At 36.8% G+C, this 12,249-nt stretch overlaps 1 protein-coding gene across 1 annotated transcript in view; it reads left to right on the top strand.

Moving 5' to 3' along the window:
• The window catches only part of PDE10A (phosphodiesterase 10A), a 94,720-nt gene that overhangs the window by 34,068 nt on the left and 48,403 nt on the right, over positions 1-12,249 (top strand). Inside the window, exons 3-4 of the mRNA XM_029284518.1 lie at positions 9,482-9,510; positions 10,421-10,541. Coding sequence (XP_029140351.1) covers positions 9,482-9,510; positions 10,421-10,541 — 150 coding nt within the window. The remainder of the gene's footprint in view (positions 1-9,481; positions 9,511-10,420; positions 10,542-12,249) is intronic.

The raw sequence follows: 12,249 nt of genomic DNA, 5'->3' as shown, positions 1-12,249 counted from the left end.
ATATAGGAGATTATTGTGACTGGTTAAATATAATTTGAAAAGGTGAACTGTTTATTAAATTTTAAAAATGAATAAAAACCCATCAACAGAAATGCCTCAAAGTGTAAATATCAATATCCATCGCATTTTAGGTAATTTACTTATCTGATTTTTTATTATCCTGCCTTTATCATTGTTATAAATAACTCAAGGCAGCAAATATACCTAATTCTCCTTCTTCCTCCTATTTTACCACCACCACCAACAACAACCCTCTGAGCTGAGGTGAGTTGTGCTGAGAGATAGTGACTGGCTGAAAGTCACTTAGTTTTGCCTTCATGCCTGAGGAGCAACTCACAGTTTTCTGGTTTCTAGCCTGGTGCCTTAAGCACTAATATTTTGTGGATCTCCTATATTTATTTCCAACATTTACTTCTCCTTAGGTCGAATCTTTCCTGTCTTCTTTGCTTTATTAGTTATTTATTTATATTTATTCAAATATATTACTGTCCAACTCCAGTGGCCACTTGATTCTCCTTTATCCAAAGTGGAAAAGATAAGCAATACATAAATATCAGAGCTATACATTCCAATTTTTTATATTCAGAAATACTAAAAAATTGAAGATCTTGCTAGAAAGCCTTCTGCCTAACTGGAAAAGAAAATGTATGTATCTGGCTTATCAATCCCATTTTATTTCATACTGAAGAGTAGTATTACTATTCACCCGGAGATGTTTTGTGCTCTTGTAATTTAAAGAGCTTGCTTTGGGATTGAAGTAGTACACTGCAACTACGCTTATTCATTTACAATGTTTATCGTGAAAGAGTCTTGAAAAAAAATACAAAAAGAATACCCAATTACTAGACATTATTGCAACAATACTTTGGCTTTTGGTGACGTGGTAGTTGATCAATATTTCTGAAACATATGTAATGCATAAGAACATCATTTTATCTTGAAACTGAAATATTGTCTTATATCCCCAAATAAAGGTTGTGTTATTCAGAATCAGGTGAGAATGTCAAAGACGAACGTAAGTGTATTCTCAAGGGTTCTGGTACAGAACAATCTTTTTTACTCCTATTTTAAAACAATGAGAAAAGAGCAACCAGCAATTATTTATTTATTTTATTTATTTATTTATTTAATTTTTACCCCGCCCTTCTCCTTACGGACTCAGGGCGGCTGACAGCCTGATAAAAAACAAATACAAAAAATACTACAATACTATCATTAAAAACATAAGACTAGCAATCAAATGTAGGAATAGAAAACAATAGTCTTTAATGTATGCATTAATTAGAATCTGAAAAAATCAGCATTTAGCTTTGGTGTTTTGAGTACTTATAACGCTGAAGTTTTTCTTGACTACTTTAATTTTAAAAGTTGTTAGAATTAAGCTGCTTTATTCTGAATTCTGAACTCAACTAGGAATTGAGAAGAACTTCCTCCCCTTCTGGTGCTAAAGGTAAAAGTTTTGTCCGTTAATTAAGAAGTACTTAAAGACTACGGTAGTCAACTTGAAAAAGGGTGGAAGAAAAATGGGCACAAAAGTCAGATTTTCCTTTATGGCCAAGGCAATGATGAAAGTTGTTTGTTTTACCAGTCTTAAAAATATTGGGTGAGTAGAAGAAGATCACAAGTCTTAATAGATTCATCCTTATCTTTTTTTCCCCTCAACAAGCATTTTTTACAGGTGTGCATTGAGGTACCATGAGACTATATGCAGAGAATAACTGTAGTCCATAAACACCCTCTATGTATCCATCCAGCTCTCTAACCAGTTTCACATGCAATTTATTTAAGACTATTGAATCTTGTGAAATTTCATCTTATAGTGATCCTCATCACTTAAATATTTTGAACTAGAGATTCTCAGAGCAGGCATGATTGTGATGCAGCAGTTGGTGAAAGAAACTGCAACTACAGAACTTTTAGGGCAAATATAAGCAATAAATGTCCCTCCAAAAGTAGTTAAATTGTAGCTCACATTAGTCCTATCTAACATGGCTTATGATGTTGGAAGTTGGAAATGCATTACCTGACTTACATTTGGAGGACAGTATTGCTGGACTTGCTTAAACAAGCGATCAATTATGGTAGCTCACACTGTGGAGACACTACTGTGTTCATCATAAACGCTAACCTGTTCATATATCAAAGACAGTGCATATAATCTTGCAAGATGGGTGAATATGCAGCAAGCAAAATGAAATCCTCTTCCATACATTTATTTTTTTAAGACTGCATGAAAAGTGGTTTATGTTGTGTGACTTGAGTAGCAGGAGATTTAAGATACTTCCAGACAAGGCATTTATCATGTAGACAGTCTGCCTCATTATGAATTTTCATAGAGTCCTGGATGACTTGCAGTCTTCTGAATTTTCCACTGTTTTATATATATATATAGTATAAACCTTTGTTAGAAGAAAGAATATGATTACCCACAGATTCCTAGAAAAGAGAAAGAAATACATTTTTGTAAGTTTTCTCATCTTTACAGTTGTCTTGAGGACACTTGAAGTTTTTTTTTTTAGTGCAGTGCTTTTAATCCCTAGAGTACAATAAATAAAATGTGACTTTAGTACAAATGTATGCATGTTGTAGTTACAGCAGGGTTCCTTCAGAGAGAATGAAAACTTCCCTTGACGTAAATCTGCTCCATGTTGGATCGCTGCTGTCTCCCATGTGGTAACATATCATTTCTATTGCTAATGATCCCCTTACCCTTATTGACGTTAGCAGACAATTCTCAAGGGGTGTTTTCTTTTGTTTCTCTTCTCAGCTGGTCTGAAATGAGACGGAACGATTCAGTCTTGACTTCACTGCAGATGTTAAGGATTGCACTATAGAGTTCAGCAAAAGTCTGTTTGCTTTCAGGGTACTTAAAGAGCATGGAAACAAGAAAAAGATCCCGTAAAACAATATGTGTTCTGTTCCATGATAGGTTAATGGTGCAAATAGAAAATTCACAGGGGTCTACTTTAATTGTTCTTCAGTTGTTGGATTATAATTCAGGTTTGTGCTTTTTATTCAGGTAGTTTGCAAAAACAACAGCAATAAAAAGAAAATCTGAATATTTACAAGTAAAAAGTGTGTGTGCCCCCGCGCGCGCACACACATACACACAAGTATACAACTCACAGGGATATTTGCTTGCCAAGGGCAAACAAAAAAAGAAGCAATAGTTTGCATTTGGTTTGAAACTATTCCAATTTTTTTTTTACAATATAGTGAAAACAGACACAGAGATTGTTACAATTTGTTCTTATGTTACTGAGCCAAATCCTTAAAGCTCAGCTGGCCTGTGAAGCACCAGTTCTCAGTAACTTGAAACTCCCATCAGTGTTATTCTAGCCCCTGAAGTCTAATTTCATTCTACAATGCATAATTGTGTTATGTGTAATACGTATACAAAATTATATATCTGTGAATGTTTGTACATAAAATTCTCTCTATATATGCTAAATATACATTCATATAAACATAGGTGTACAATATGTATACAGTAATCCTCTACTTAATGACCATCCCCTGGTCACTTGATCAAAGTTTGCAGATATGCATTTATGACAGTCATGTGATCACTATTTGCTACCTTCCTAGCTGGGTTCCAACAAGCAAAGTCAATGAAGTAAGCTGGATTCGTTTAACGACCATGTGATTCACTAAACAGCTTCACTTAACAACCATGGCAAAAGAGTGGTAAAAACTGGATGTGACTCACTTAACAACCATCTTGATTAGCAATGGAAATTCCAGTCCTTATTGTGCTGTAAGTCAAGTCTATCTGTGCACACAGGAGCCAATGTGATGTAGAGATTAAAGATCCTGCTCTAAAAGCTGGAATGCTGTCAGTTCTGTTCCTTCTTTAGGTATAGAACAGGGGTGGGCAACCTTGGCTCTTTTATGACTCGTGGACTTCAACTCCTGAGCATAGCTGGCTCAAGAATTCTGGGAGTTTGAAGTCCACAAGTCATAAAAGAGCCAAGGTTGCCTGCCCCTGGTATAGAAGCCGGCTGGGTGACAAAAAGCAAGTCCCAAACCGTCTATGTACCAATGCACACTGCACCAGGGTGGCAGATTGCAGACTGTAACCTGAATGAACTATCAGTGAATGAAGTGATTTTAATCCTGTAGTGCGGGGCTTTTCAACCAGTGGTACGGGTACCACCTGTGGTACATTGGGACCTGGCAGGTGGTACGCGACCATCCTAGAAAAGTGGTAGCAGGGGAGAGGAATGAGCTGAACCGGTGGCAGCACCGCAGAAGCCTGAGCGAGATACGGCTGGAGCTGCAGGGCTGTCAGGACTCAGCTGAAGGGCCAGGATCAGTGCCACTTTCCAGCTGATCGGTTCTTCTTCGGGGCTGTCAGGGCTCAGTGGAAGCGCCAGGATCAGCGCCAGGCTCCAGCTGGAGCTCGGCGCTGATCCTGGTGCTTCTGCTGAGCCCAGAAGAAGCACCAATCAGCTGGAATGTTGCAGCCTCTCCAGGGTCTTGTGATTTACATTCAGATGCTTGGCAACTGATTCATATTTATGATGGTCACAGTGTCCCAGGGTCATGTGAAGTGACCAAAACCTGCTGCAACCACCCAGCAGACAGGGGGGGGGAATAAAAACCAAACACCCCCCCACCCCACCCTCGCTGCTAATCCCCAATAGAAATGCTCACAACAATGAAAACCTCGGACAGGAGGAAGAGTGCGGCCGGGTGGGCAGGCAGGTGTCTTGCTCGGCTGTGGCTTGGGGGGCACTTTTTTCAGTGCCATTGTAACTTCGAACAGTCACTAAGCAAACTGTTGTAAGTCGAAGACTACCTGTAGTTCATCACTTTTTTCCTTTTGGGGGGGTCATCAATTTTTTGACACCTTGCTAGGCGACTGGTGGTACTCGGATATTGCCATATCCTAAAAGTGGTACAATGGGTGAAAAGGTTGAAAAGCCCTGCTGTAGTGGACTGATTCAGGCTGATAACAATGTTTGTGTACACAATCTGCCAAATAAGACTCAGAACCAACTAACTTATTGGAGCTGTACAATGCTGCTAAATGTGGCATTAAGAAACTTTTCAGCTATGTTCTGTCTGAAAATATTTGTCTTGATTAAAATATAGCTAGGTAATCCTTAGCATTATAATGGCCCAGTAAGGCTATGGACAAATTCATTTTTTTTTTGTTTTTCTTTGCTCAGAGTTCTGTGCAACCATTCTAACATTCTAACCTTGTTATAATCTCTTCTCCCACATTTAGATAATTTAATAATTTTCTTTTAAAAGACTAAATTGAAGAGAATTGTGAAACTATTTTAATCACTTTAACTCTTAGCCTTTTATATGGTGGTGGTGGCCACTAAAGAGACTGAATAAATCCTGGAGAACAAGCTTTTGGGGAATATTCAATTTTGAAAAGCCAATGCTATCTTCAGGCTTGGAACAACATATTTATAAAGAAGTTGCAAAGGGATAACTATGGGAAAGGGGTATTTCCTCACCCTGTTGGTGAACAACTCACAGGCTTTTGTGGGTTATTTGTGAGAAATAAAATGCTGGGCTAATATGGACTTTGATGTGAGCCAGCGGGGCTGTTCTTAAAATCTTCTATCTCTATTCCAGAGATGGTTATTAACCAGTTATCTTTGATCTTCCAGTTTTTGCCAATATTCCTTTGTCTTTTCCCACCACCAATTTCTGAATTTTGTTAATTAGAGAAAAATTTGGTTGAGTACAAGACATAGGTCACCCACTGTGCTCTTAGGAGAAGATGTGTGAATAGCATAATATCACATTTTGAGGAAGGAATTTTAGCAACAGTTAGTGCAATCTAACCTTCCTAATATTATCCTGTACTGTTTACTTAAAGAGGGTGAAAGACAAGATATATATCAGTAGCAGCTAAAATATTCATTCTCAGGCAGAGAGTTGAAAAAGAGTTTAAGAAAGTCTTAAAAAGTTTTTGGAACTGATATTGTCTTATGTATTTCAGATCAAAGGTATTATCAAACAAAATTTGACTGATTATATACCATCAAATTGGTATCAATGTTTAGTGACTACATAGATAGATTTTTTTTCAGGATGATCCATCACCAACCTGGTCTTCCAATGATGCATATATTGCCACTGTAATTGAGTTTTTTCATCTTGCAAGTCCAACTTTTGCTTCCATGGAATGTCACCATAATTGTACACAGAATTGTACAATTCTGATTTTGTAGGTATAGACAAGTCACAACATCCGAATATCTTTTCAAGGTTTTCATAAATGCTCTATCAAGTGCTAATCGGTGGCATATATCTTGATTGCTGGAATCCTAAGAAGCAGAAGTATCTTACCACTTTACTATCTTCATAGTCAATTGGTCTCATGTTTTTACTGTGTTCCTTGGCTACAATCACTTTCATTTGCATGTTTAATGATAAGAATACAGTCATGTCATCAATATAGTACAGATTATTGGTGTTTCTCCAGTTTTAAAATCTTGCTCATCTTCTTTTAGTCCCGCTTCCCACAATATATACTATGCCTTGACTCTTGCATATATTATATGCTTTGTGTCACTTCTTTACTGAGGGGGAACCAATTTATTTCACCATATTGTATCTGCAGCATTTTGATCTGTATGTAGATTTTGCATGAGGACAATGAAGTGGAGCAATGGAGATGTGAGACCAAGAGAGTAAGACAGAAAATGGTACAAAAAAATTGAGGGACTTAGTTTTTTGTTTGGTGTACTGCATTTCAATTAACCATGGTGTGGGCAAACCTCTGAGTCACAATGTATTTGTTGGGTTAGTAGGGAAAATATACATTTCATTTTATGTATACTACAAACTTCTTTGTAATGCACATGAACGGTGCACATATTTTCATTTAGCAGTTTTCTATAAAATTCAAAAGACAAAGAAAGCAACATAACCTACGGACTTGGCAACCAGTCTAAACAGCATGACAACATTATCTATAATGCACACAAAGTGCAGATTTTTGCATTTGCAGTCTGCGTGAAAAAGAAAACACAACATTCATTATAACATTACATTACAACCCATGAAATCTTCAGTTTTTCACATTCTTAATACTTTTTTATTCTAGATATACTAGACATTATGAAATATTATTATAAGAATTCACAGTACACATGCAAAAAGCTGTGTTATTTCCTGGAATATGTAATCCAGTTTTTAATCCTTTGTTACAGTTATATGCATGAAATGCAAAACAAAAAATATTTTTGTTTATCTTTGGCAGTCATAGTGCTGATCATATTGACAACTGGAAGTCCAAAAACTCCTTACTTCCAAACTAAGTAACTGTAGTGAGTTTATGGTATGAATCTGACTTTTATCCTACCAATATTCAGAAGAAAATTATCTTTTATAACTCACTCAAATATCTGAACATTTACAGAAGTGCCAAATATGTCAAGTCTGGACTTCTTGTTTAAAAAGAAATATGAGCTGATAGGTTGATTATTTTATACTATATATTATTAGAATATTGGTAGAAATTATTACTGTTCAAATAAAAATCTAAGTGCTATACAAGATGTACAATTAATATTCATTTTGTTATGTTAATATAACTGCAGTCTAGATTGTTGAACTCAGAAAAGAGGAAGGTGAATTGTGATGTTAAACCTCCCTTGCATCTGAATATTCTGCTATGCTGAATCCAAATGAAATCATGAAATTTCTCTAACATTTTCAAAAGGGTCAGAATTAGTCTAAACTGGACCTATAAAACAGACAATGCGATGGAAATGGTGGATTGAAAAGTTGGACATATTACTCTTGAGAAACTTTTTAACGTCCGTGAAAGAAACATGAGCAGAACTGATTGCTCATCCAGTTTAGTTCAGCATTCACTTAATTCTTTATTAGTATAATATCAGAAAGAAAAAAAATACTTATTTTATTCCATATTAATACTGTTCAAAGGAAATAAGAGCCTCAGTTCACAATCTCAGGATACAGGTAGCAATATTTGGTATAGGTATTGGTCTTTCAGTTGCTGTGACTCCACTTTTGAAGTGCTTTATAGGTTAGAATCAGGATTTTGAAATGGATCTAGAAGAGATTTGAGACATACCATAGTACTGTAATGCAGTGTAATTGCAATTCCTTATTTCTTTCAAAATGCACATCCTGTGCAGCCAAGATGTTGATAACCCATATTCATAGGCAGTTCACTTACAGCACATTGCATTAATTTAAGTGAAAACTTGCAAAACTTACAGTTCTGAAGGATTTCTCTAATCAAAATTTCCTAGCTAAAACCAATTAAAAGTGTTCTTTATCATCAAAGAAAGGTCATAAGATAGCCAAAAAAGCATTTTAAACTAAAAGCTCTATTTCTTAAGGGAAGTGCATATTTTTCCAAAATATATTGAATATTATGATCCCTAAAAGAAGAATGATTTAGTATCAATTTCTCGCTCTTATATGGACTGTATTTAAATTTACTGGATCTTATTGAATCTATTGTCATGGTCTGGATTAAGTGCTATAGTGATCCATCCATTCCAATATGGTAAAAAGAGAGATCAAAAGAGAGAAACATGAATTTATGAGAAAATACATATTTAGTGCATCCTACAATACAAATGTGACTTCTGTTCATTGCTTTCACATGGTTTTGTCTGAACATTGAATCAGCACCAAAATCTGAGACAAACAGGAATGCAAATTTTATATCTGTATGATTACATAGAAGTTGTGAATGCTCCAACACTGGAAGTTTTCAAGACGAGATTGGACAACCATTTGTCTGAAATGGTATAGGGTTTCCTGCCTAAACAGGACCTCCAAGGTCCCTTCCAACTATTCTATTCTATTCTATTCTATTCTATTCTATTCTATTCTATTCTATTCTATTCTATTCCATCCCATCCCATCCCATCCCCTATCCAGTAGAGTGGGATGATGAAGCACTGCAATTGTTGAGTTGTGTCATATGTTCTGCTTCTACTTCTTATAGTCAGCATATCACACGTGAAGTAATTATGACCAACGTTTAAATGATAATCTTATGAAATCTAACTTTCAAACACAATTGATAAACTGCTGTCTCTTCTCGCCAAAAGAAATGCTAGTATTTTTTATCAAAATTCTACGGGCACTTAAGAACAACTTGGTAGAATATGTAGTTACAGTAGTTTCTAAGTATCTTTAGTCATGTTAAACTGGTTCAGAGTAGATTTTTTTTAAGGATCTGACAGCTACTTGACATATGTGAAGGAGTACTCTGCATAATAAATTAGTTTTACCAATTAACTGAATAGACTTATTCTTCAGTTAATGTTATAATGTAAAGTAACATATGCAATTAAAATAGGAGCTGAAAATCTTCTGTTTCAATTTTTGTTAAATATGGAAGAAAGTGTCAGAATAATTGTGCAACTTTGATTTTTTTTTAAATAGAAACTGGTTCTTTTCATATTCTCTGAAATGATTTGAAATGTATTAAGAGTATCCATTTCTTTTCTTCCTTTTCCAACAGAGGATTCAGCTCCTAATCATGTCAGCAGGGTAAGTATTATAGTATTATGCCTCAGTTCTCATTAAGTGACTGATTGTTAGTTGAGGACTGCCTGTACATGTGGAAACCTTTAAGTCAATTTAAATGCCCCTGTTGTGCTTGATAATGGTTTGTATATCATTCCCAAACAAAAAACACTTTTACCCAATTTTGGGTAATTTACAAAGCTTGGAAATGACTGATCTATACGATCTCTTTCAATATCTAAAGGGACAAAACTTCCCAAAGCTCCTTGAAGCAATTGTGGTCCCAAAAGGAGTGACCCTGGGTTATTCCTCTCTTAACTTTTAATGTGCAGAACAGTAGCAGAACAGAAATGGAAAGTAGACAACCAGGTGGTCCTTTCTCAATTCTGTACTAGGAAGAAAATAATTTGTTGGATAGAGATGATGTATCCAACATTATCAGTTTCTTTTTTATTTTCTATAGAATATAGGAGTCACTACTTTAACCTATCAACATTTCCAAAATATACTAATTATATATTTTTAGAAATATAGGAAGCTGCCTTAAATCAAATATACATTTCAGTGAGTTCAATACATAATTATTTACTCTAATTGGTATAACCTTGTTAGAAAATTGTATTGCCTTGCTTTGCCCTCTGATGCTGAGAATTGAATCTGGAACAATTTGTATGCAGCACATTCAGCTATGACTAACGTACAGTTGATTTCGGTACAGAAAAAAATGATTTAACCTGGATCTAGTCCATAGGAAATTAATATTGATAAACTGTCTAGAAAAATGGGTTCTTGTGATTCAGCTTTCTCTTTTGCCTAAACGTTCAATGTTTTTTTCAGCCGAATTTTTCATGTATAAAATAACTTATTTTTCTCATAAATACCACATAATTATTTATTCATAGGAGGTTTTGAAATGTACCCTTATTTCCAATAGTACCAGAATTCTGATATGGAAGGAATGGTGTACGACCTGAACAGCCATTTAGAGAAACGGATGGATATAGCAGGGAACAATCAACTGCTCTTGTATGAATTGAGCACCATCATTCAAATAGGTAGGAAAATATGTTTTATATTTGGAACTAGAATCCGTGCATCGGTTTGAGGACGTGTCAGTTCATAGAATATCATCGTAAAGCTTCACCTATGGGGAAAATATTAAAAGGCCTGGAACCTGTTCAGGGTACCAGGGTCAATGGTACTGAAAACTACTAAGAGATCAGTGAGATCAAGGACTATTGCAGCATCCCCATCCTGAGGAGGTTCCCTGTGATGAGAGCAGCTGCAGAGAACTCTAGGGCCAACAGGGAATGATCTTTCCATGGCAGGGGACTGATGTAATATCCCCCAAATCCAGATCATGATGTCACTGCCCCAAGGCAAGCATCAGGTCTAATGTATGACCCCTGTGTTGAGTTGGGCCATGAATAAGTTAGACCAGGCATTCAGGACCATCAGGGCTGCCGTGATGGTCCTGAACGCCTGTCTGACTCAGAACCCAGGCCCAGAGATGGCAGGTTGAGCCGGGGTATCTCAGATACAGCATCCAGGAGCCCAGGCAGGAATGCAGCTACACTGGAGGGAGGAGGTAAGTCAGCAGCTATCCCCAGCCTAAGGCCCAGCCTCACAAAGAGGTCTCTTGACTGGTGATATTTGGGGAAGGCCCTCTGGAGGCCCATCAGAAACTCATGAATGAAAAACAGCCACACATCCATCCCTGCTCTGGAGTTGTAGTTAACAACACATTTATGATGTAAGCCAGGTCAACGGTCTCACCCACTATCAAATAGTGGATGAGGTGAGCTTAATTGTAGGTCAGTCTGGCATTAAGCAGCAGCAGCTGGAAGCCAGAGCCAACAAGACTTTGGAAACCAGTTCCTGGGGTTGATCACATGTGGCCCAAATGTGGTAATGGTATAAAGCTGGAACTCCCTTCCCCAAGAATGACTCTCCGCCATCTCTAGCTATATCTACCCATGCCATATTTCTCCTCTCTCCCTGTCTGGATTCTTTCCCACCTAGTTTCCCATCCCCAAGGGACTGAGAACCACCCATATCTATCCTAATCAATTTAGACAGACAGACTCCGCCTAGATTCTGGTGCTTCTGTAGCACATTCACTGCCTCCATCTGAACAATTTCTCCATCCCAGCACTGTACCCAAGCCCTCCTTCACACTACACTCTGGCACCCAGAGCCAAACTTTACTGCTTACTGTGGATGTTTTAATCTGTAATCATTTCCTGAGAATAATATAGGCAGTCCTTGACTTACAACAGTTAATTTAGTGGCTGTTTGAAGTTATAACGGCACTGAAAAAAGTGAGTTAGGACTGTTTTCACTCTTATAACCATTGCAACATCCCTATGGTTACTGACTCACGGGGTCATGTGATCACCTTTTGCCATCTTCTGACAAGCAAAGTCAATGGGGAAGCCAGATTCACTTAACAACCATGTTACTAACTTAACAACTGCAGTGATTCACTTAACAACTGTGGCAAGAAAGATCATAAAATGGGGCAAAATTCACTTAACAAATGTCTCAGGTAGCAACATAAATTTTGAGCTCCATTATGGTCATAAGTCGAGGACTACCTGTATAATGTTTTATATTTATTGTGGATATTTTATTATTTATAGTGTTATATGAATCATGAATGATTTTAATACTTTTAAGCCATCATGGGTTGAATGGAACTGATGGTGGTGAGGCCCCTCCTTAAGAAGCCCTCCCTGGACCCAGATGTATTGGCTAACTATC

The sequence above is a fragment of the Protobothrops mucrosquamatus genome, unplaced genomic scaffold, assembly GCF_001527695.2.
Source record: "Protobothrops mucrosquamatus isolate PMUCROS unplaced genomic scaffold, P.Mucros_1.0 scaffold678, whole genome shotgun sequence".
Classification (NCBI taxonomy): Eukaryota; Metazoa; Chordata; class Lepidosauria; order Squamata; family Viperidae; genus Protobothrops; species Protobothrops mucrosquamatus.
The sequence above is the reverse complement of the archived record's forward strand: the minus strand, read 5'-3'. Positions and strand labels throughout refer to the sequence as shown.